At 30.4% G+C, this 24645-nt stretch overlaps 3 protein-coding genes and 1 non-coding gene across 6 annotated transcripts; 1 reads left to right on the top strand and 3 right to left on the bottom strand.

The window, feature by feature from the left end:
* The first annotated feature begins 3292 nt into the window (after positions 1-3292).
* LOC120090786 (uncharacterized) lies at positions 3293-7938 on the top strand. Its single transcript, XM_090307037.1, has 12 exons — positions 3293-3484; positions 3580-3717; positions 5258-5416; positions 6002-6120; positions 6201-6312; positions 6396-6512; positions 6681-6772; positions 6884-6950; positions 7048-7129; positions 7216-7307; positions 7419-7562; positions 7664-7938. Exons 1-12 carry the CDS (start codon positions 3293-3295, stop codon positions 7808-7810), a joined length of 1461 nt encoding a protein of 486 aa, XP_090163163.1. The 3' UTR covers positions 7811-7938.
* Positions 7939-8096: 158 nt separating this feature from the next.
* ACR10 (ACT-like superfamily protein) lies at positions 8097-11686 on the bottom strand. 2 transcript variants are annotated; one of them, XM_039049199.2, is made up of 6 exons: positions 10979-11686; positions 10571-10789; positions 10206-10311; positions 9290-9623; positions 8788-9072; positions 8097-8434 (listed from the first exon to the last, which is right to left on the bottom strand). In XM_039049199.2, exons 1-6 carry the CDS (start codon positions 11130-11132, stop codon positions 8297-8299), a joined length of 1236 nt encoding a protein of 411 aa, XP_038905127.1. In that variant the 5' UTR covers positions 11133-11686; the 3' UTR covers positions 8097-8296. The 2 variants fall into 2 exon arrangements, with proteins under 2 accessions (XP_038905127.1, XP_090162911.1); XM_090306785.1 differs by having other exon boundaries at positions 8799-9072; positions 10979-11460.
* Positions 11687-20078: 8392 nt separating this feature from the next.
* LOC120089725 (uncharacterized) lies at positions 20079-22505 on the bottom strand. 2 transcript variants are annotated; one of them, XR_005485315.2, is made up of 5 exons: positions 22311-22478; positions 22164-22241; positions 21905-22000; positions 21468-21562; positions 20079-20404 (listed from the first exon to the last, which is right to left on the bottom strand). XR_005485315.2 is itself a non-coding variant. In XM_039047095.2 (4 exons), the coding sequence occupies exons 1-4, from the start codon at positions 22311-22313 to the stop codon at positions 20327-20329; spliced, it is 255 nt and encodes an 84-aa protein (XP_038903023.1). In that variant the 5' UTR covers positions 22314-22505; the 3' UTR covers positions 20079-20326. The 2 variants fall into 2 exon arrangements, 1 of the variants encoding a protein (XP_038903023.1); XM_039047095.2 differs by lacking the exon at positions 21468-21562 and having other exon boundaries at positions 22311-22505.
* On the bottom strand, positions 22469-22542 carry TRNAI-AAU (transfer RNA isoleucine (anticodon AAU)). Its single transcript has one exon. It is a non-coding gene; the product is annotated as a tRNA-Ile (tRNA).
* Between the last annotated feature and the right edge of the window lie 2103 nt (positions 22543-24645).

Here is a 24645-nt window from a genome sequence, read left to right on the forward strand (position 1 = left end):
TCCTTCCCCAATGTCAAGGTAAGTAGATAAATTGCTCCCTTAAGGGCTAATTTCGAGGCTTGAACAATGTGGCACTACATCCTCTCATGGCCTGAGAGGGGTTTGGTCATAGTTGGACTATGACTTATTATTCATTAGAGGGATCAGTGGTACTTAAGAAGTTAAATGTAACTATAGGGAAAAAAAGGGTAATTTTGGTCTAGCTATACTTACGAGCAATTTGTGAAAGATCATCGCACTATAGACTGGTTATATCTAATGGACACAGAAATATATTTAGTGGAGTGTCTGATAGTTAATGGATGTTGAATAATTAATTTAATGAAATGAATAATTAATTTAATGAAAAGAGTTTAATTAATTATTCAAGTACAATTGAAGCTTCAATCTATAGGTCCATGAGGTCCCTTTTATAGCTCAACAAGGATGATTAATTTGAATTGTTCAATTTAAATTAGGGAATTAATTATATATGATATAATTGTATATGATACATTATTTGAGAGGAAATAAATATTTGAATATGATTCAAATATTAATTATGTGAATTGGATTCATATGATTAAATTTAGTATAAATGAGATTTATATTAAATACCATGCATTAATGAGATAATGAAAATTATAGGTTATATTGTATTCGATACAATATCAAAATATAGGTTATATGTTATATTTGATATAAATTATTTTAATTTATTTTGAAAATATTTTTGGGAAGGAGTTGTAACTCCCTCTCCCTTCTCTCTACTTCGTAGGTGTGTGGGTGAGGGTGTAGAGAAGTTGGTTTCTTAGTTTCTCTCTTTTTGAGTTTTATAGAATTCAGAGAAGAGTTCCCTGAGAAAATTCTCTGAATTTCATCTCTTCTCTTCCTCTCAAACTTTCCCTTCTTTTTGGCTCTGAATCTCGATCACGATTGACACCAATTTTGAATTACAAACTCGATAGCAACTTAATACGGCCAAAACAACGGGCCCTTACATATTAAATCATAAATAAGCAGCGAAAATTCTAAAAGCCAATCCTAAAAACATCTGAAATGTGAAAACTACATATTCATAATGCAGATCTATCCACCCACCATTACTCTGAATAAAATCCAAAAAATAAAATTGGTACTAAAAAGTCGCGCGCTCTAATATAGATTGTAGGATGTGTGAACACCCAATGCGGAAGCAGAGAGTGGATGTGAAAGGAAGTTATTTCCCCTTAAGTAAGTTTCTGTGCATTTTATATAGGAACGAAAAAAGTATTTTGAGAATGATCTAAATCTCACCACTCTTAGTTTTTCTTTTTCTCTCTTAATCTCTCGGAGAAAATTATTTTCTAAAAAAAATTCTATCTACTCCCACCAATTTGGACCCCACAATCCATTGATTTTGGCCCTGAGAATAGTTGGGCAATTTTTTTGTGGTGTCCATTTTCAATATTGGGAGTTCATGCAGACGAATTCTACAGAGGTCCTTGAAGAAATTGGTTTTCAAAGGTATTTTATATATATATATATATTTCCTTTATTGAATTTTAATCTTATGTTACTGTAAAATATCGATTTTGATTTCCTCATTTCCAATTCAGAGACAAAAATCCCTTCAAAATATACATTTAAGCTTCATGTGGATTCTTGCTTTCATTTATTTGGATTTTTGGAGAAACTTTTCTTTCTTGTGTAAGTTTTGAAAAGAAATTTGTTTCCGGAAGTTCATAACTGCAAAAAAAAAAAAAAATGTAATTTATATGCTCCTTTCGGTATTAATATATATTTAAAGAAACTGAACGATAAAAAAGACTGAAAAGGTAAATTGGGTCAGACTTTTGTATATAATCATTTATGTAAAAAAAAAATAGGTTATTCATGTAAAAATGTACTTTATATACTAACTCATTAGGCCATTCATATAAAAAAAAAATAGAAAAGTTTAGATAATTGCATATAATTATAGAGTAGAGTATATATGTAGAAAGCCCTTACATAATTACTATTCAACTAATCCAATGGACTGATCCAAATCCAATCCAAACTCAACCCAAAATTTTGATTCAATGAGCCAAGTCTAAGAGTTGAACAACATGCTTTGCAATTGAAGGTTGAATTGGTCCGATCCAAGCCCAAATAATATTGAAGGACTTTGGACTTGGACCTGGGTTGAGTTTGGGCCTTTACCTTTTAGCTGAGTTGGGCCAAGTTGACTCAATGATAAGAGAAATTGCGGTAAATGGCCAAAATGTGAGTGTGATTTTGAAAGATGTCCATTCTTTTTAATATAATGAAATATGACCACTAGTATTTGAGGAGAAACCCACTATTCATTAGATTATTCCATATTTACCCCTACAAATTCCTCACATCTACAAAAGATGTGAGATCACACGCTTTTTCTCAGGTAGTTTTGAAAAGATATTTACAAATAATATTGGTTGTAGATTTGATTTAGGTTTGAAAATTAAAATTATATCTTTTTAATTAATTAAAGGATTTTTAATATTTCCAACAAAAATATTATATATATCTTTATCTCTAGATTTTTTTTAACCAAATCCCTATCTCTAGATTATGTTTATAGTTTATGTTCTTATCTCTAACAAGCAAATTTTTCAATCTTTTTGGCATTATCAATTTCATCTTATTAAACGATGGTCGGGTTAATAACAATTTCAAAATTAAGCAATGTGGGATTATCAAGTAAAGGTTTTTTTTTACTTTTTCTTTTAAAACATGAATTTTCACCAACAATAGGATACAGCTTAAGAGGGGCTAGATATTTTTCACAAATGACTAACTTGCAAATCCACAACCAAGATTCGAGAAAGAGAGACAATTCAAACCTAAGAAATTTAAAAAATTAATAATAAGAATAATAATAAACAGATCTACTTGCTTTGAATATGTGTATAAGAACAAAACATTATGTTAATTAAATATTGAAAAAAAAAAAAAAGAGAATAATGTTACATTTATATTAGTCAATGGAAAAGTATCAAAAAGAACCAAGAGAAAAACAACGAACAAAGCAGACATAACTGTTGGCCATTATTTCTCTCAAATCCTTCATTTGTTGGATGGATATTCACACACACACTCTCTCTTTGATTCACTAATTTTTATATTAATTACACATTTTGAACTTATAAAATATACATGGATTCTCCGGCCGGCCTTGTCCTATATATATTCTCCATTTATCGTATATATATATATATATATATATATCATAACCATTCCCCCGCAGAATTATCTTTAACTATATATATATGGTTAGTGAGCTTGGTTTTGGTTAAAAGGGTTATTATCTATGGAAGAATTATTTGTTAAGGAAAAACAAAACGATGATGAGAAAAACATCAGTTCTATTAGCAGACCAGATGTTATAATTGATTGTCGTACTAAGGAGGAGGAGGCGACGGTGACGGTGGAAGAGCCGCCGCTGAGACAAAAGACAAAGAGGGTGGCCACCTTAGATGCTTTCAGAGGTCTTACTATTGTGGTTAGTGCTAAACAAAACTCTAAGCGTTGTTTGTTTGTTTGTCTTTTTTCGTATATGAACAAATTGATGAAGAAGTAGTGTTATATGTGCTGCAGTTAATGATATTGGTAGACGATGCTGGTGGAGCGTATTCACGAATCGACCACTCGCCGTGGAATGGTTGCACGTTAGCAGACTTTGTGATGCCATTTTTCCTCTTCATTGTCGGTGTTGCCATTGCCCTCGCTTTCAAGGTATTTTTATAACACACCATTCGGGACAAGAGTTGATTTGTTTAGTCATTTGATGACCCATCAAATAAAAGCTTAATAAGACATGAAAGCTCACGTTAATAAGTTGTAGGGCCCACAATTCGTTTAGGGTCGTTTGTTTCGCGAGCATCTTATATTTGGACATCTAGATTACCGTATTTATTTTTCAATATTGTGAGATCCCAACATCCGAAGATTCCTGAGTATCCTAAGATGTCTGGACAAAGGGCATCTGTAGAGTTTTGGATATACTGCATGAATTTTTCAAATTTTCGAGTTGAGAACATCCTCATTTTACTTTTTATCCTTCCTTTTTATTATATATAAAGAGATATCTCCATTTGCATTATATAATTAAAATAAACACTGTCATGTATATCATATATTTTCAGTTAATATCGTAATTCTTATTATTTTTTAGCAATATATTCAAATTTAAATTTAAACTAATATTTATTTTATAAAAAAAAAACTTAAATTATGATATATTATTTTGTTGAGAAAAATAACATATAAAAATTATATAAATTTTATGAGAAATTCAAATTGATAAAAACAAATATGTTATATAAGTTCAAATTATATCAAATTAATTATAAAGTAGTAAATAGTCATAAGGACATTCTTGGAATTTTATGTAAATTTAATACGTTTCCGAGTAGAAATCCTACGAAATAAATATAATTATCAAAATATTTTCATATATCTATAAAAGTATTTCTACAAAACAAATATGGTAATCTAAAGATGTCGGACATCTATAATTCCTAATGTATATAATTTCGGACATTTAAGATTTCAGTTATCTATATTCCCAAAACAACAAATGGCCACTTAAGAAGTCGTTGGATGAATAAAAAATGTAGGAATTAATAATTTCACTTCCACTTCTCTGTTTAAAAACTAATTAGGTTTTTGAAAACTGTTTTTTTCTTTTTACCCTCACAATTTCTTGATTATTATCATCTTCTTCCTTTAGAAAAATATAAGAATGCTTAGCCAAATTTGAAAAACAAAAACTAGGTTTTAAATAATTATTAGCAAAATTAGCATATTGTGAATACATGGTTAGAAAATTTTAAAAAATATATATATATATTTGTGGAAATAATATATACCAGCTTAATTTTTAAAAATAAAAAAAAATACCAAGACTTCTTTTTATAACCATTGGATTTCTGAAAGTTATGGTTGTTTTTTTTTTTTTTTTTTCACATTATTTTTACAATAATTTTTCATTTTTGTTTAGAAAATATTTAAATTTTTAGGCAAATTCAAAAAACTAAACAAATGGAAAAAGTTTTTAAAAACTATTTTTTAGTACCCAAAAAATTGTTTTTGTTTTGAATTTGACAAAAAGACTCAAGTGGTTTTTTAAGAATGGTGAAAAGCATACTAAATAAATAGCGAGTAAACAAACATAAAGTTCAAAAAATAAAAATTCAAATTCAAATGTTTATTAAAATGACTTAATATAGATTATTTACTATTGATGAATGATGAATTTGAAATGAGTTTGCAGAAAATTTCGAATATCAAACAAGGAGTGAAGAAGATAACTTTGAGGACTGTAAAGCTTGTGTTTTGGGGTCTGATACTGCAAGGTGGATACTCTCATGCTCCTGATGATCTTCAATATGGTGTTGATATGAAACACATTCGATGGTGTGGCATTCTTCAAGTATTGTTCATCAAAACTTCTCTCTCTTCTTACCTCTTTAAATTTCATATATCTATTAAATACAAAATCCAACTTTATAATTCTATTAGCTACCTTTTAAAGTTTTGGAATATATTAGAGCCTATAAAATTATCCGTAAACCTCATCGTTATTTGTTTCAAAACTACCTATATACTTCAAAATCTACAAGATACACCTTGAACATTTATAAATATTTCCAAAACTACTTTTAAAATAGAAATCCTTTAAAATTTCGTATAGAAATTAAGATTTATAACAGTGTGACAGTGACCTAAAATAATATGGTGATATCAAATTTTCTTCTAGGTCATTGTCACACTGTTTTAGGTTTCATTTCTATTCAAAATTTCAATATTTCTTCGTAGACTACTTTTTTTAGTTTTCAAAATTCTGTGTTGGATTTTGAAATTATTCCTAAAGTGTAGAGAACAAAACAAAGAAATCAATAAGTGAAAGTAGAATTTATAATCTTAAGTTTCACAAATCAAAAACAAGTTGATTATCAAACACGATAACATACTACATACGTAATTAAAATATAATTTGTGGGTGATGAATTTGCAGAGAATAGCATTGGTATACTTTGTAATAGCCATGATTGAAGCTTTCACCACCATAGGAAGACCAAGGGTCATCTTGGGCCATGGCCATATCTCCATCTTCACTGCACATCGTTGGCAATGGTGGCTTTCAGCTCTCTCCCTCTTTATCTCTGTTTCTTAATTTCTCTGTCTTTTCACATTAAACATTTTATTCTCTGCAGGATTGGAGGATTTGCAGCTCTAATTATATACATAATTACAACTTATGCACTCTATGTTCCAGATTGGAGCTTCTCAGTGCTGGACAATGACCAGCTGCTGCACCATTACACAGTAAAACCTCCTTTGCCCCCAAATTCTAAGGCTTCACTCAGTTATTCATCTTGTTGTGGCTTAAAACTTGTGTTGATTTTCAGGTGGTTTGTGGGGTTAGAGGCCACTTGGGCCCTGCCTGCAATGCTGTAGGCTATGTTGATCGCCAAGTTTGGGGCATTAACCATCTCTACTCCTACCCTGTTTGGACTCGCCACAAGGTTTTATAGCTCTTTCTTAGGATGTAGATCAATAAAAGATAAATGTTTTTGTTTTGAATAAAGAGACTCATATGTGACATCTGCTGAGAAATTATTCTAGGAGGCTGGAACAATGTGGCTAACGATTCGTTTCTAAAAGGGTTGTTGAATTTGTAACAAATGATTCAGGACTGCACGTTTAGCTCACCAGACGATGGCCCTCTTCGAGATGATGCTCCAAGTTGGTGTCTAGCTCCATTCGAGCCCGAGGGCTTGTTGAGGTTTGACACTTTCTTCTAGTATATCAAAACATCTAGTCTAGAGTATATATCTAAACCAATTGAGCTATATTACGAAGTGAGATTAATTTTGATTGGTGTTATTGGTTTCAGTTCAGTTTCAGCCATTCTTTCTGGCACCATCGGCATCCATTATGGTCATGTTCTGATTCATTTCAAGGTACAGAAATGACTTCCAGTTCAATTGAATGTATGGGTTTTCATCCAGAGATTTAAAAAGTGGAAATGAAATTGATGGTTATGGAACTTTTTTGCAGACTCACTCTCAAAGGCTCAAGCAATGGGTGGCAATGGGGTTTGGCTTCTTTATCATTGGCATCATCCTTCATTTCACAAATGGTTTGATCCCATGATTTTCTTTCAAAGTTCAATACCTCTTACCAAACAATCTCAAAACATAACTGATTCTAAGACTTAATTTGCAGCCATTCCAATAAACAAACAGCTTTACAGTCTTAGCTATGTCTGCTTCACAGCAGGAGCAGCTGGAATAGTTTTCTCAGGTTTCTACATTCTGGTAAAAATAAAATTCAAATCTCTTTCAAACCCATTTTTCATCTCTGAATCTCTACCATTTTAGTTCAATGCTTTGTTTGTTTCATTATTGTCTCTTCCTACATTGACACAGATCGACGTTTGGGGGTTCCGAAAGCCATTCTTATTTCTAGAATGGATTGGAATGAATGCAATGCTGGTGTTTGTAATGGCGGCTCAGGGAATTTTTGCAGCTTTTATCAATGGATGGTACTATAGAGATCCTGAAAACTCGATAGTAAGTACTGTTATCTATCGACATTGCAAAATCGACCTACATGTCCTTCAAATGATTCAGATTTGTGTTTAGAAATGATGGGTGATTAATAATATAAACAGGTTCATTGGATTCAAAAGCATGTATTCATCAATGTTTGGCATTCAAGAAAATTAGGAACTTTGCTGTATGTGATATTTGCTGAAATAGCATTCTGGGCAATAGTGGCTGGGATTTTGCACAAGCTGGGAGTGTACTGGAAATTATAAAGACTTGGAAGAATTGAAGCCAAACTATGGAAAAAACACCAAATTTCTGCCCTTTATTTCCTTTCATTTTTTGGTTGGTTCAAATCTTCTCTTTGAGTCTGTAAAATATTTCTACATGCAACAGTACTTTTGTATAACAGCAAGGCATTGATAAATGAAAATTTTCATGTAATCGCTAGAAACTTCGTATTTCCATTAACAAAATTTGGTAATTAGCAACAACTTATTCCTATCATATTTCTTTTCAAAATGGTAACAGGTGCTCTGTATAAAATTGAGACCAATAGAACTCTCAAGGCAAGTTGTTTATCAAAAGACTTGAAAATATCAACCTTTACATCATATAATTCACACGATTCTATCCCTTTAGAATACAAACATGTTACATGCATCAATAAGATAAGGAGGAGCAACCCATTTTAACCTGGAAGAGCAAGCTATATATATAGCTAACTAAAATATTCTTTCCACTTAAGAAATTTTGTACTACGCCCATCCCATCAACATCTTCCGGACTCCTTCCTCGATCTTGCTTCTCGGAACCGAAGACCCAGCTCCTTCATCAAGCATGACTCTGTACACTTCCCATTCTCGGTCTCCGATCAAATGGCGTCTGATTTCTGCCTGGAAGACAATCTCATTGTAGTTAAGCTTTGCCATCATATACACCAAAAGCAAAAACAGAGAGACAAAGGGAACATTCTCCAGATGAATTGTCAAAACTGAAGTTTGAAAAGCTAAATCACAAATTTGAGACTTTAGTGCATCAGAAAGCAAAGACAGCGAATATTCAAATTGGACTTGAAAAGGTCGTGGAATATATCATGCAGTGGATATCCTAATCATATGTGAGCCAGCTAAATTTTAGTAAGCATCTAGGAAAATGCCAGAAAGACGCTAGGGGGATATGAAAGGAACGAATGATTGCAAGGATGACATCTAATAGTTCCATAAATTATTGTAAGATAGGGAAATACCAAAAAAATACCAATGTCGAGCAATTTCAAAGCAAGAGTGATGTCATAGAACACAAGAGGCCGACCCTTGCCAGATAACTCAGTGGGGTTTGCTACAAAGAGCTCTGTGTCGGGACCTCTGCTCAAAACAGCTACTCTGAGGGGACGAATCAGTTCCATCTGTAAGCGAGTTGACAATGCATTCTGCTTACTTTGGTCTAAAATCTTCTTTCCATCCGCTTGCATGATAAACAAGTCAATCTCACAGGTTCTTCTCTGCTTCTTATTAAAGCGTCCATACGAAATCTGGCTACACAATTAAGTTTAAATATTGGTAACAGAACCTGAACTAATATGCAGTGTACAAGAAAATTATTTTAATGAATCCCTGTCATAGAAAATGAATTAGAGGAAAGAATCAGACCCAACAGAATTGGGTGCCCATATTTCCAATAATTGTGGCCATTCAGTGATAACTTTTAAAATAAATATTACATAGGCATTGAACTGAATGTTTATATACCTGAATGTTGTAATCCTTGAGAGTTCTCATAATGTCGTAAATAAGACCTTTGTGATCTTGACAGACAATTTGAACTAGGGTATGAGAAGGACTGAGCGAATTGTCCAATGTAACAGATACATCTTTAGAAGCTAATGATCTGCTAGGTGACTTTTCATTCAACTCCAAGCTACATGATTCTTCAGCTATTTCAGATGGAAGAGACGATGCTTGTGAGCATGACATAACTCCAGCGTCAATCATCTCTATTTCACAACTTATCATTGCATCCCCCAAGACATGTTTCAAGTGGTCACATGTGTCACGCTGTCTCTTTGATGTGTGCATAAGCTCCCTAATGGAAACACAAAAATGAAAATATGTTTTCTGAAACAAGGAAAAAGGAAAAACACCAGACATTAGTATCTAGAAGTTATAATATTATATATTCATGTCAAACACGAGTTGGGGTTTCTCTCCTCAAGGTCTTCAATTGTACATTAAAATGTACCATCTCCCTTACTCTGCTACTGAAAATATGAATATGTTGCCATCATCTCAAGAACTTTCAAACCCAAGACCTTCCACTCAACTGCTCACAGGTAAAAGAAACAAAATTGGAGACAACGAAGAGGTAAACAGGAAAGCTCGCTCAAGAAGAGTTGAACACACAAGATTAGTTACAATTTAACCTAAAATGAAAGGACACCGTGCAAACACCACTTCCCACTCATACTACTAGGATAACCGTCCACTTTCGTTTTCCTTGCCAATGATATATTGGATGAGTTGAACTACTTGAACTATTTATGCAAGTTGTACTATTTTAGCTCTAACGAAACCATGAACCCATCTCATACAAGTCAATCAAAATGAATTTAATACTTGGGAAATACATAAATTACACATAGCAGATAAATAAAGCTCGATGTTGAACCTGGTGTCGATGATGAAAAACAAGTCCATCACTTTTCCATCTGGGGTGGTCGACACTTTCACTTTCTCTATAAGAAGCTCAAGCTCGCAAAGAACCCATGTTACATCTACAAAGAAAACCACTCTCTCAAAATTAGAGACAGATATGACAAGCAAGATGAAAGGAAACCAAGGGAGGAGACAAGAAGAACAATATTCCACGCTTTGCTCTCTTTTTTCCTCCTTGGGGGAATGGGGGGGTGGTGTGGGGGGGGGTCTACATTTAAGGAACAAACTTCAATTGACGGGTTGAATCAGATAAATCCAATATACAGTCCTACTCCTACTCATAGAACAAAAAAATTAAAGGGGAGGAAATTAACAAACCGTGTAAAAGCCCTCTTCGGTCATGGCAACAAAATTTCAAAAGAAACATATCGGGGGGCTTTGAGGACTGCGGTTCCGGGCGGAAATAAGAAAGCATAGAAGCTGAAGAACAAGAAGGGCAAACCTCCACCAGCCTCTGTTTCAATAATCCCCACCTCGTCGTCGAATTTCCAGTCACCCAAAACACTATGTAGCACCATTTACCATCGGTCGTAACATCTTCAACACGGTATTCACAAAATCACAAGATTAACAACGCCATCACGTCACTAGTTGAAACAAATCAATCCAAAAAGAAAAAAGAAAAAACACAATCGCCCACTAGCTGTTTGATAAAAATACCGAAAACAAAAACCCAACCAGGACGTCTAAAATGAAAGCAAAGAAATTATTCGAGGATTTACTCACCGCCTCTGACAATGTTAAGACCAAAGAAGAGAATTATGCGGCACAAGTCGCAGCCCAACCCGGTTTTGTCGGGACAATTGACAGTGATGACGGTAGGCTCATCGTCTTTCTCCGACGGCCTCACAAGCACCACATCGTCGTGCAAAATACCCATATCTTTGTCTCTTCGTTTTCTTCTTCTTACTCGTCGGTGGGGCTCTGAGATTTAGAGTTTTCCGATGGGTTCTCAAGCAGAAAAATACATTAATCCTTTAATTTTTAACAATTTCGTTTGTCTTTTGACCAAAATGTCCTTCACAATCCCAAAAAATTCCCTAAACAAATACGGCTTTCGAATATTAATGGAATTTCATTATACTTAATCCGTACTCTCACAGTCTCCCTCTCTCCCCTCAATATATTCTTTCTTTTTCGAATGAATTTAAATAATTCAAAGATATTTTTTAAAAAAATCGCAGATGAGGGGTGCAATTTTGTAAATTGAGAGAAACAAAATATTTAGGATTGGTGAAATATATGAGATTTGCAGAATTATTTTTTATGACGGACAGAGAAAAAGTAAAAGAAGGTGACAAAAGACAGAACAACCAAAAAAATGTGATTTTTAGGTACGATTATTGAATAATAAAGAGAGTTTCTTTTCTCTTCCTTTTTTTCCTTTTTCTTTGAAGAGAATTAAAAAAAAAAAAAAAAAAAAAAAAAAAAAATAGTTAGATTACAAGTAAAGGTTGAATTTTAATTTAAGCGTCCAGTAAAATAATTAATCTTTGAATTTTATCACATTTTGAAAGGGTTTTTTTCTTTTTCTTTTTTTTTTCTTTTTTTTTGAAAGGACATCATAAAAGGTTTAGATTGATTTATTAGATTTTTTTTTATTAATTTAATCTATGTAAGTTTTGGTCCAAATTTAATTAGGGTTCGAGGTATAATTATAACTATTACCGTACTTTAGGGATATGTTTGTAAATTGTCTTTTATATTATATTTACGTTAGTACATTTTGTTGTTTTTTATATTTCATAATGTTTTTCAATGTAATTGAAATGTCAATTCATTCCTTCGATTGTTAATAAATTTAAGAAGTTTAAATAATGTCTACGTATAGGAAAATTCAATAATATGATCTTATCTAACGTCCTTTTCTTTATTTGCAATTTCCAATTATTAATCCTTTTAATCAAATATATATATCACAAATAGGTAATTTTTAATCAAACTTTAACACCCTTCTGTTGATTTGTTCATGGCTTCATCTGAAAATGTTTTTATCTTCGGCCTTTTATTTGTATTTTTCAATTATTCTTATCTTCTGTTTATATATATATATATATATATATATAAAAGATCGAAAAGGGTTTGATTGGTAGTCACTTTATCGTTTACTTATTCTTTATTTTCTTTTTATTTGAAAATGATATATAGTAAGATTCTGTTTTTCTTTTTTTCTTTTTCTTTTTTTATAGCTATTTAGATTTGAAGATTTTGAGGGGATAGCCGAAGAAGAAAAAGGGAATATACATTTAAAAAAATGATGATTGGTCTAAAAGAAGGAACAAGGCCAAAAAATTAAATTATAAAAGAGAACTTTGAGATTTTATTCTCTGATATTTACTTTATGTTGGTAAGCTTTTCAAATATTTATAGAGTACAAAATTCTTTTCTTTCTTCAAAATTATCTTATATTTGCAAGTCATGATACTAAATATCATGCACTATTGTGACTACAACAATTAGCTAATCAGAAGCTAAAACATTAGTATACAAAGATACAAATTTCAATTCACATAAAAGATAATAAATAATAAGTCAATCATAAACGTAGTTTTGACCCAAAAAAAAATTGATTGAGACATATTGTATTCACATCTAAAAGTATAAGATTTGAATTCTTGATCAATTCTCTAAACAAACATTTTTTTTTGGCTAAATTCAAAAAAAAAAAAAAACCTTTAAACTTTGTCATTTATTTTTAAAGTACTATATTCATTCCAAAGTTGTAATATTACTCTTGACCTTATACTAATATTTCAAAACTACCTTAACAATAAAGCTTCATTAGAATTTTGGATAAAAAATAGGACTTGGACGGATGCATCGATATTGTAACTTGATAGAATAAGGATTTTGTTCTAGATCATTGCCATATCATTTTAGATATTAATTGTCGTCCAACATTCTAATAAATTTCTACTCTCAAAAGTAGTTTGAAATGTCTATAAAATATTAAGGGTAATTTTGTAACTTGATAGAATAAGGATATTTGTTTAATAAAATAAAGTATAGAGAACATTGACCCATATTTGTGAGATTTTTAGTTAACAAAGTTTAAGATATTTTTTTAGTTGAGATTTTTCAATAAAACACATCAAATGACATATTGGTAGACATTGTTCAAATTACATAAAGTTTAGCATCACTATAATTATCTTTTCAAAATAAAATATATATTTATGTTCTAATCAAACAGAAATTGATCTTTTGTTTTCATCTTCAACAATTGGATTCTCATTAAATAATTATTTCCTTAGCATCTACTATGTAAAAGACAAAGTGTAATGGAAACTTAGACTCAATAATTCAATAATTCAATTGTTAAATACTAATAAGTCCCATTTTTCATTAATCAATCAAATCAAACAATTCCAAAAAAGAAAAAAAAAATGAATCTCTTAAAGTGTGAATGGGAAAAGAAAAAAGTAGAATCACATCCCATTGACATTGGGATAAAAATCTCCACACAAGTTGATTCTTGTTGTTGGATTCCACTAATGCCCCCTCCACTCTCCCTCTAAAGTAAAGCATTTGATTGGCTTACACATAATAGCATATGTTAAATATTAGCTAAAACATTATTATATTATAGTTTGTATTTGGAGTATATTTCTTTAGTTTGAATTATAATAATATGTGTTTGAGGTGTAAACTATTTTAATTTGGAAAGGAAATAATAAACACCGTAGCAAAAAATTAAAAAACTTTAACAAATAATAAATATTGTAATAAATGTGGATTTCGAAATAATGTCGACATCAGTAAACTATGGTTATCATAATCTTAGGATAGACGTTGCACCAAATGTCTCCTAAATTTGGCATCATAGTAATGGACAACATTTGGTTTCTTGCTTGGTTGGCTACGGCCTTCAACCCTCTTCCTTCATCAATTTTTCTTAACATTTAGTTAGTTTAACACTATTCATATAAAACCCACTTGTAATTATAAATGTCACTCTCAATTAATAAATAATAAAATTTTATTCACACAAAATAATAATATATATTTGCTATCCTAGATGCCACTTGTGTAGTCACAGTGGTAATAATATACTTCAATTATATATACTATATATTAATTTTTATACGATTGAATAATGAAGGCATTAAAAAAGTTAAATGGACAGACCACTCATTTAACGGCAATCAATTACCTATCCAATGTTAATTATTAAAATAATTACAATTGATAATATTTTTAAGAATAATAATCGAGTGTATAACATCATTTTAAAAAAATGTAAATATAGACAAATCTATCAGACGACTCTCAAGTCTATCAAATAGACTTGATAGACTTGATAGACTCTTACTAGTGATATAGTCTATCACTGATAGACACCTATCAATAATATGGTTTATCATTGATAGACTATTTAAATTTAGTCATATTTGTAATTCTTTTTACATTATGTTATATGTGCTAATACTCTTGGTCTAATATCTATATTTGCAAGTGTCCGTAATTATTATGAACGAGATCATTAGTATATTAGTAATAAGAAAATATTCCATGGTTAAAATTATAGTATATATAAAGTTGTTATTTCTTGGCCTAATAGGTAGGCCTATAGAATCTAACAATAGGTTAGAAAATCTAGTCCTTTGGAAGTGATAAATCATTGGTGTGGATTGGGACCTTTTCAAGAGGATTCTTCTTTACCCTCCAATAAATAAGTTACATAAAAAAGGTATAACATCAATTCAAGGGAACATTGAAACTTTATTATGACTTTAATTTACAACATAAATACATGAAATATAGAAAGTATTTAATATTTATGTATATTTTGTATCTTAGGGTTTTGGTGTCCACTCAATTTGGAAGATAGAGATAGACCAACAAATTATGCCCTTTGTGGCAGCATTTTAATCAAAAAGGGTTGTCTTCCTCATTACCTCTTGGCTGTCCAAAAAGGTAAGTCAATAAATTGAATTTTATATATATACACAAAAACAATGACACTTTTGTAATCCCCTTGATTATAATTTTAACCACATGGATAAAGACTTTGTAAGAAGGTGTATTATAATTTATAGGTTAAATAAGTTATAGAAATGGGCTGTTTTAGAAAGTAATTAAACTTATATTTAATATGTAACTTTAGGCCCCTTTTGATAATCATTTGGTTTTTAGTTTATAATTTTTGAAAATTAAACTTATAAACATCTCTCCACCTCTAAATATCTTGCTTTAACATCTACTTTTTATCCATGTTTTTAAAAACCAAGTCCAATCTTAAAAACTTAAAAAAGTAGTTTTTAAAAATTATTTTTGTTTTTAAAATTTGGTTAAGAATTCAAATCTTCTACTTAAGATTGATATAAACCATGATAAGAAAACGAGAGGAAATATACTTAATTTTTTAAAATCAAAAAACGAAATTGTTACAAAACGGAGCCTTAATTATCAAATTTAGAAATTTTTTAAATCTTAAGCCCTACAACATACAAACAAAGCCTTAAAATTGTGCCCTAAAGTTCCTATAAATGAATTGGTATATAAAATCTTTTTCAATACACTAAATTCTTTTACAAATTGTCACCATTATAGCTCAACTTGCATAAATTTATACCATTTACAATCACCTCGAGAAGTACGATTTTCAACCCACATGTTTAAGGAAAAAAAAAAAACTTATATAACCCACAAATCTTACTAACCAAATATAGATTGTACAACTCATTTTTCCACCATTATATTAATACTTTAGATTATTTTTACACAGTCTTCCCAATAAAATAATAAAATAAAAATTCATCCAAATGTGTTTTGGAATAATTTCATTATAGATAATTGTATTTGACAAATAATTTGGGCAAAATCATTTTCGATTAAAAGGAAAGTACGAGTCCCATGTGGATGGTTGGCTAACAAACCAACTTTTCCATTAATCCTAATCAAAATAATATGAGTATTAGAAGATTAGATTACCCAAAACGGCTACAAAATCAAATTACTTATTTGGGGACAAGGCAAGAAAAAACCAAATGTGATATATCGACTGCAATTTGGCGTATCGTCTTGCTCATCTAAATTATTAAAGCCATATTTGAGAATAACGGTATTTTAGCATATTCTGTTTTGAAAATTGTACTTATTTTCCACCCTTTTTTTGGTATGATTTTCAAATTTTTTTAAGATATGTTCCCAAAAAAATAAAGGCAAGTTGTTTAAAACTTTTTTAGTTTTCAAAACTTTCACTTTGATTTTCAAAAGATATTTTTAGAAAGTAAATAATAAAAGACAAAAATGTATCGAAGAGTAATATTTATAAGCTTAATTTTAAAAGATCCAAAGGGTGATTCAAATTTTGAATAAAAAAAATATAAACAATTACAAAATGATGGGTATTTGGTTCCTTAATTAGGATTTAGTTATATAATGAGTTGTTTGACATGAGAACTAAAAATTTCATTCATGATCAAAGATTATATATCTAAATCCTAATTACCAAAAACATTATTCAATATTAAAAAAAAAAAAACAAATAAAGTTTTGTTTGGGATTGTTGTAGTTTTTTAAAATAATTATTAACTGTGCTTTTAGAAAAATCAATTGTGAAATGAAGTAAATTAGTGCTTGGTAAATTTAAACTTGAAACCTGAAAAAGTAAGCATTAGTGTTTGGTAAATAAATACTAGATTATCTTGTTTTAGTTATAATAGCTAAAATAGACTTATTACTAAAACTTTTATTTTTTTTATAAAATATAATTTTAAATCTATGTAAAATGATATATTTTGTTTATTTTAAACTAATTTTAAAATATTAAGGAAAATAGTTTTATTTTTTAAAAAATAAATATGGTACAATTGTTATAAAAACAAAAGATATAGATTTGATTAGGTGAGAAAGAAATAAACATATGAAATAAATCTTAATTTTAAATAATAAAATTAAAAATTAATTTAAGATCGTATTAGATTTGAAGAATCCAAAAGTGAGTACGATACCAATTTTAAAATAGGCGTGAAATAAACCTATTTTTAAAAGTGATTTTAACATATTTCCAATCTCTTATATATATATATATATATTAAAAAAAAAAGAAACTATTAAGATTTATTTTTAATCACTTTTATCCCTCCCTACAGTAGGTCCTAAACACACCCTAAATAACCAATATTTTCAACCATCAACATTCATAATATTAATAGATATCAAAAGACATTGAAAATTTGAAGATCTTGAATGATTAAATGCAAGATTTTTAAATTTATAGTAACATATAAAGATGAGATTCAAACCTCAAATCTATTGGTTTAGTATATATAACTTTAGCCAATTGAGTCATACTCAAATTAGTGTACATGTTTGATTTTGAAATTGTTAGAATTACTTTTGTTAGGTTTAAAATGACTATGAGACATAATTATACTTTAATTTAATATTTAAATTTATATTTTTAAATATAATTTTCGTATCATCAAATTAATTTTAAACGATTAAAAGCATATTTCATAATAATTTTGAAAACGATCAAAGTGTTCTTTAATAATTTTAAATTCATGTTAAAACATGTCTTAAATAGTTTGATAGTTTAGAGAATTAAAAATGGTCCATGATTATTGGATATGGTGATAATAATGAAATCTTGAACTTGAAGCTTCAATACAAATTATAATAACAACAAAAATTAAAAATTAAAAAAAAAAAAATGGAGCTTCATGTCTCTATGTCTAGAATGAAATAGGAAAATGAGAAGTATTCTTGGAAGTTGATTTCATTTTCTTTCAAAAAGTGGATGAAAGAGTGAAAATGAAGGGTTGGAATGAGTTTGAACCCAACCAAGATGTTGATATTTCTTCATATTGGCAAATGACAGAGCTGCCCTTCCATCTTTTCTCACCACATTTCATTCTGATTTCTGCCACTTAATTTCCAAAGCCAAACTCCCCCAAATGGCAATTCTCTCTTTCTACATCCCATCTACAATTTTGCTTTTTAGACCTCATGCTATTGTCTTTTCTTATAAGATTTAGTCTCTATACTTCTAAGCTATTCTATCGTACATGTGATGGACACCGGTAAGTTTCATTCTTAGATTTATTTATTTTAATTAACATTTTAGCAATAATATTTTCTTTTTTATTACGAGCAAAATAATGACTTCTCACATGGGTTAGCATCATTAAGATATATATGAGACCACAACAAATTAAGGTGAATAGCAGGCAAAGCTGAGATCGCCTCCGACCTAAACCTAGAACTTTCGACAACCCAACTCACCCACACAAAGATATTACCTGCAAAAATATGTACCAGCAATAGAGCTTGAACTAATATGTGTAACCAACTTTGATACACTTTTATAAAAGGAATGTGCAATTCCTTGTAAAAGTCAACACTACTTCAAATTCAATACTAACTTTAGCATCAGAGTTCAAGTGATCGGCACCATACCAGTTTGAGGTTGTGTGACAAGTCAAAAATCCACGGCTGAAAAAGACCCGTTAGATGACTTCACATCAACCAGCCCACCTAGTTCCAGAAAAGTGCATCCACGTTTGTCAATATTCATTACCAACTAGTGTGGACGTTATATTCAGCCCTCAATTACTTATAGCATCCATAGGAATTGTTATTTACTTCAATTGCTTATCCAAAAAGTAAGGCCTGTATTATTTCAGTATATCAACTTGACCCCAAAAAAGTATTTTTCTTTCTAGATTTCAACAATTGCATCAAGGGATAGAACTGGCCACTCAAAAACCATCCAGAAAATATATCCTAGTAAATTTAAGAATTTCTAAGATATTATGCGTTATGCAATGTTGGTTAACAGTAACTACAGCAGTATGAAATTATCGAAAATCAATACTACCTAATAAGGGTGTTCAAAAAAACCTGATCAACCCAACCCAATCCAACCCATACAGTTTTATTAGTTGAGTTATCAATTCATTTGGGTTAGATTTGATTCAAATAAATAAAAATTTTATGGGCTGAATTGGTTCATAGACTCATTTAAAATAACCCGAACCAATCCAAAACTTATTCTTAATTTTAAAAACTAAGTTGTTTTTACTTATGATACAATTATTTCTACATATATTTATTTTTATTTCATTTTATTTCGTGATTTTTTTTTATTTTTTTTTGTTTCCAACAGCTCCTAAAAATAATTTTTTAGCACTTTGGAAAGAAAATTTTTATAATTATATTGAAATTAAGCTATTAATCTTAATTAAATACATGAAAATAATTAAATAATTTTTTTATATATTAACATTTTACTTATTTTTATAACAAAAAATTAAATAAATAACCCGACTAACCCAATCCCACCCAACCAAAACGTTTCATGGTTCAATTGAGTTGAATTCATTATTTAATAAGGGTTATCTGGATGGAAGAAATTTACCACCCGAACGATTGAATTTGGTCTAAAAATTACTTCAATCACCCAACCCAACCCACAAACCCTGCTACTACCTAATCAACAAAATATATAGCATAGTGATAACAAGGACAAGAAGCTTACATCCACCATCTAACATACCATGCCATACTATCTAGTACTACATACCAACAATAACATGAGCTACAAAGGGATTGGTGGATATAGTATGCAATCTATACAGTCAATGGGCCATATGTAAATATAAAGGAGAACAACACATAACTTAGTCAGCTTGCTCCAAGAACTTCACAATGTTAACATGAAGGCAGACAAAGCAGGCAAGGCATCAGTCAAAATTACTATGGGAACAAGAGAGTTGGAAGCCAACAGTGAGTTAAGCTAATATTTTAGGCCAATTTCATCCTTTTTTTATTTCTCAGAGATTCCACAAGCATTAATTAGCTCCAAAGAAGGAAAACATATTCAAGCCATCCAACTAGATTATTCAGAAAGCATACCTACAAAGTCTGTATCGATGTTATTCAGAAAGCATGCTGTGACAAAATGAACTGTATTGATGGTATTAGGATGAGAGTTTTAAAGTTTTTTTTTTCTTTTCTGATCGATTGGAAATCATAGCTTCCTAAAATCGATGGTGCCACAGCTTCCAGGGCCACAAATATTCATCGATTCTTGCTGACAGGTATGTACAATAGAAATTTTCAGATTCAGTCTTGCTTCTCGTCCGCGGCATCCACAGCTTTTGGAGGTGGGTGTTGCTGACCAGCTAGAGGTTCTAAGTCCACCTGTTAAGATTAAGAAAAAGCTTGCTTCAAGCAGCCAGAGGAGCAAACCTCAAGGATTGAAACCACTAGACAGTAGGTGTAAATAATGTAGAACACCCATATATCTGCTGTTAACAAGTCTGACATAAAAAACATCAAAATAAAAACAGAAACAATTACAAAGACATGTCTCGTTTTACGGAAGAAAATGAAAACACATAAACTTTCATCCTATGGTAGTATACATCTCTGATGTCTTCTGTAGCTTGAGTACATACATAATGCATTATGATTTGGGATCATCATATCCTTTTCAGTTTAACATAGAGAAGAGAGAATTGGAGGGGGAGAGAAATCTAAGAATGTCATCAAAATCAAAAGAAGTCACCATCTCTAATTTATTCGTTCACAACTAACAAAAAGTGATTCTAGCAGGTCCTATAACCTAATAACAACGATTTAAAAGGAAAAAGGCAGCCTCGTGGCTTTTCTTCTTGGTGAGTTGAGGGGCAAGTATCGAAACAATATGAGGTGGACAAGCGAAGAGTCTCTCTCAACCTATTCAGTAAAGTTTTGCCTCCAAAGAATTTTTGTGATCTTGTACGGTTCAAGGTCTCTAATTGGAGAACCCAACATAAGTTCTTTTTTTCCTATTTTTTTTTTCTTTTTTCTTCTTTTTTGTCATTACTCCACCTACATCAACTTAGATTGAAGGGCCTAGTTTTATGTAATCCTTCATCTTCGAGAATGGAACCCCTTATCCATTTCTACTTTAGGGCAGTTTTGTTGGCAAATGAATTTATTTCAGATTCTTGTACAATATAAAATAGAATTAAAGTAAAAAAATGATCCAGTTTTACTTTTAAGTAAGGTAATTGCTCTTTTGACTACCCTAAGATTACAAAAAACTAGTCACAAGTGCCTAATCAACATTAGGTTCCCTTATTTATGGATCAAGCCAAATGTCATTTTGAACACATAATTTATATCCAATGTCTTAAAGTTAGTTCATTTTCCTTCCTAATCTTGTATAACATGTATCTACCTCAACACACCAAAGAAAATTTGATCATTCTACCATTACCGGAAATCACTATTCGATAGAAGATAGTGGATTTAGAGAACTATTGTATCAACAAGCATCTATTCAACATGAAGAAAATCCCACCCCCCACATCCCTGGAAAAAAGAGGAAGATGAACTGAGTTAGTATCACAAGAACAAGATACAACCCTGTTAAATCTCCTCAGTATGCCCAAACTATTAAAAGTGACTTCTTGAAAAAACAATTAACCAATACATACAGCAGAAGCCAAAACTCCATTGTTTTTGACAACTACCTTAGCAACAAGCATTCAGTCAACGACACAATCAATGGATCAAAGCTTAAACTTCATCATAACCCGCGCACATCATTTATATCCCAATTTCTCAACAAAAACCCATCCCTTCCCCCAATCTTCCGTGTCAAAAGACAATTAGAAAACAAAATACAGTAAAAATAATAGCAGAACCACTCACATTGCTATTTTGTTTGGCAGCAGGGCGATAGGGACAAGCCGGTGGTACCCTTTGTGGTTTTCTATATTCCCAGCCAAAAATTCCATAAATTTTGCCCTAACAGAAAATTCAAGAAAAACAACAAAATAAAAACATCAAATTGAGATGAATATTAACAAAATTCCCTTGAATACCATAGAAAAACCCAAAATCTTTAAGGCGATTAGATGAACAGGCGAAAATATTAGATCCAAAAGAGAAAGAAATCATATTGGCGTACCATAATTAAATAGAATAGAACAGGAAGCGCGTTGACGACTGGAATGAGAAACAGAGGCAACAGACACGCCAAGCAAACCTAATCAAACGAAAAACAATCGTAAAAGAAAATTTCAAGCTACCAACCGAAAGAAATTGAGGGATCTACCATTTTCGATTCGATTTGCGAAGAGATTGAAAAAGACGATCCCAAATTTGACGAACTGATGGACCCTTTGATGAATCTCAATCAATTAGAGTCGAGGAAAAAGAAAAATCAAAACGTCAATATTAATGGAAAAAGGGGAAAAAAGTTCCGAAAATAATTGGCCCATGCAGGTTTCGAACCTGCGACCTTCGCGTTATTAGCACGACGCTCTAACCAACTGAGCTAATAGGCCACTTGTTGATATGCATAAACTAATTAATTTCTAAATACAAAATAGTATGAAAAATATAATCATAGTATAAATATTGCGATAATAGATGCCTATTAGATACTCGCTTAGTATCTATTAACCATGTATCATGTCTTCATTTTTCAAAGTGTTCTATGTGTCTCAATATTACACATTATTAATGTTCATATAATTCATCTTCTACTTGCCAAATTGCCTATAAATAATGACATTTTGTGGGTTTTGGAAAACACACACATTGGGAAAAATCTAAAAAGATTGGAGAAAGTGTAAAAATCCATCCTTTTTATTTATTTAATTTTATTATTTAGTTATTTCATATATTTATGTATTATGTTTAATTTATTTTATTATTATATTATGTTATATTTATTTTAATATTATACTTTATTTGTATCTATATTCTTGTTATACTCCTCAAGTTCACAACACGTTATTAGCACAAGCTTCTATCGTGCTAAAGGTAGATCCTAAAGATATGTTTGTTATTCTCTCTTCGTTATGATTAATAAATTAAATGTTGTTTTACATATTTGATGTATATTAAATTTTCAATATAAATATAATAGTTTTTTAATAGTTTTACTATGAAAAATATTACAAAATTAGAATTTGTAGTATTTTACATTAATGATAATAATTATTTCTCATTAGTACTTGATGCCAAAATATACCTGGATATCATAAAAATGTGATTATCGAAAAATATTTTTTTTCCCAAAGATCGTCGTGAATAGATGCACTTGAGGCTCCAAAATTTTAAATCAATATGTTATAGAAGATATTTTTCTACATTTCAAATATGCTCATGCAGTAGAAATATCAAGAGAAATGTTTCAAACAATATTCTAAACTAATTTCATATTTTCTCATGACTGAATGAAATAACAAGTTATTGATTAAAAGAATATGAATCTCAATCAATTAGAGCAACAACATTCCCTAAAGTAAATGTTGTAAAATTGTGGATGAAAAATCTTGAATCTCAACCAACTTGAACAACAACATTCCCTGAAGTGAATATTGTGAATATTGTGAATTTTAATAATCCTTGTTGTGGTCGAGATTGTGACCGTGGCAGAGGAATAAATCATTATTATTTTCGTGGTGGTTGTTCTAATCATTCAAATTTCAAAACAACCACACAAAATGATGATCACAAAGCTCCACAAGATAAGAGTTCAAAAAGTATTGAAAATAAATACTTTCGATGTGGAATGACTAAGCATTAGTCACATACCTGTCGTACGCCAAAACACTTATTTGATCTCTATCAAACCTCCCTAAAGGAAAAAGAGAAAAATGTGGAAGCAAATTTTACATACCAGGATAATGACATATTTGTACCATCCCATATGACAAATTTGAATGTGGCTGACTTCTTTAAATCTCCCAAAGAGAAAATTGACAGAATGGAACATCAAGTGTTTTTTTTTTACTTTCAAAATATCTTGATTTAATGTTTTTTTTTTCATCTCCATATGTTTTTCCTCTTAAAAGATGTTAACCTTTGTATATTCCAAATATTATTTTTCTTATTGTAATTATTTCCTTCTAATGAAGAAATCTGGATAAATTTCATATGTTGGGTGACTAAAAAAAAAGAGTAAAGAAGATCTATGTCTGGGAAATAATATAACTACAGATACAATACTTATAAGTATAAAATATTTTTTTAAACCAACAATATTGGAAGTAAAAAGCCAATACTATATCAGGTTCTGCAAACCTGGTTGAAGAATTTGGAAAAACAAATATTATTTTGCCTAGAGAAACAAAATTTACAATTGACAATGTATTGTTCTCTAGTCAATCAAAGAGAAATCTACTAAGTTTTAAAGATATACGTTGCAATGGTCATCATATTGAGACTGATAATTGATAGAACACGAGACATACACAGCGGAATAATGATCTAATTACACTCTAATTTCTTTTAATTAAAAGGAAAATAACATGCAACCCTACTTAATTAATTAGGGTTTTTTTTTTGAGAAATTACCTTTGAAGCTTCCGAAACGTTTTCATCTCCAACCGAACACGAACGGACCACCACTAGAGCTGACCTACTATCCTCTAGAATCA

The sequence above is a fragment of the Benincasa hispida genome, chromosome 11 (genome assembly GCF_027475165.1).
Source record: "Benincasa hispida cultivar pf3 chromosome 11, pf3_genome.v1.1, whole genome shotgun sequence".
Classification (NCBI taxonomy): Eukaryota; Viridiplantae; Streptophyta; class Magnoliopsida; order Cucurbitales; family Cucurbitaceae; genus Benincasa; species Benincasa hispida.

Bases quoted from the DNA above. Each gene is read 5' to 3' on its own strand.
- LOC120090786 (XM_090307037.1), top strand. From the start codon at position 3,293: ATGGAAGAATTATTTGTTAAGGAAAAACAAAACGATGATGAGAAAAAC. The intron at 6,951-7,047 runs GTACAGAAATGA...ACTTTTTTGCAG, and splicing joins ATGTTCTGATTCATTTCAAG to ACTCACTCTCAAAGGCTCAA. The intron at 7,308-7,418 runs GTAAAAATAAAA...ACATTGACACAG, and splicing joins TCTCAGGTTTCTACATTCTG to ATCGACGTTTGGGGGTTCCG.
- ACR10 (XM_039049199.2), bottom strand. From the start codon at position 11,132: ATGGGTATTTTGCACGACGATGTGGTGCTTGTGAGGCCGTCGGAGAAA. The intron at 10,312-10,570 runs GTTTGTTAATTT...TTTTCTTTGTAG, and splicing joins CCGAAGAGGGCTTTTACACG to ATGTAACATGGGTTCTTTGC. The intron at 9,073-9,289 runs GTATATAAACAT...TTGTGTAGCCAG, and splicing joins TCAAGGATTACAACATTCAG to ATTTCGTATGGACGCTTTAA.
- LOC120089725 (XM_039047095.2), bottom strand. The intron at 22,001-22,163 runs GTACGCCAATAT...ATTTTCTGTTAG, and splicing joins TTCTATTCTATTTAATTATG to GGCAAAATTTATGGAATTTT. The intron at 20,405-21,904 runs GTGAGTGGTTCT...TAATCTTAACAG, and splicing joins CTGCCAAACAAAATAGCAAT to GTGGACTTAGAACCTCTAGC.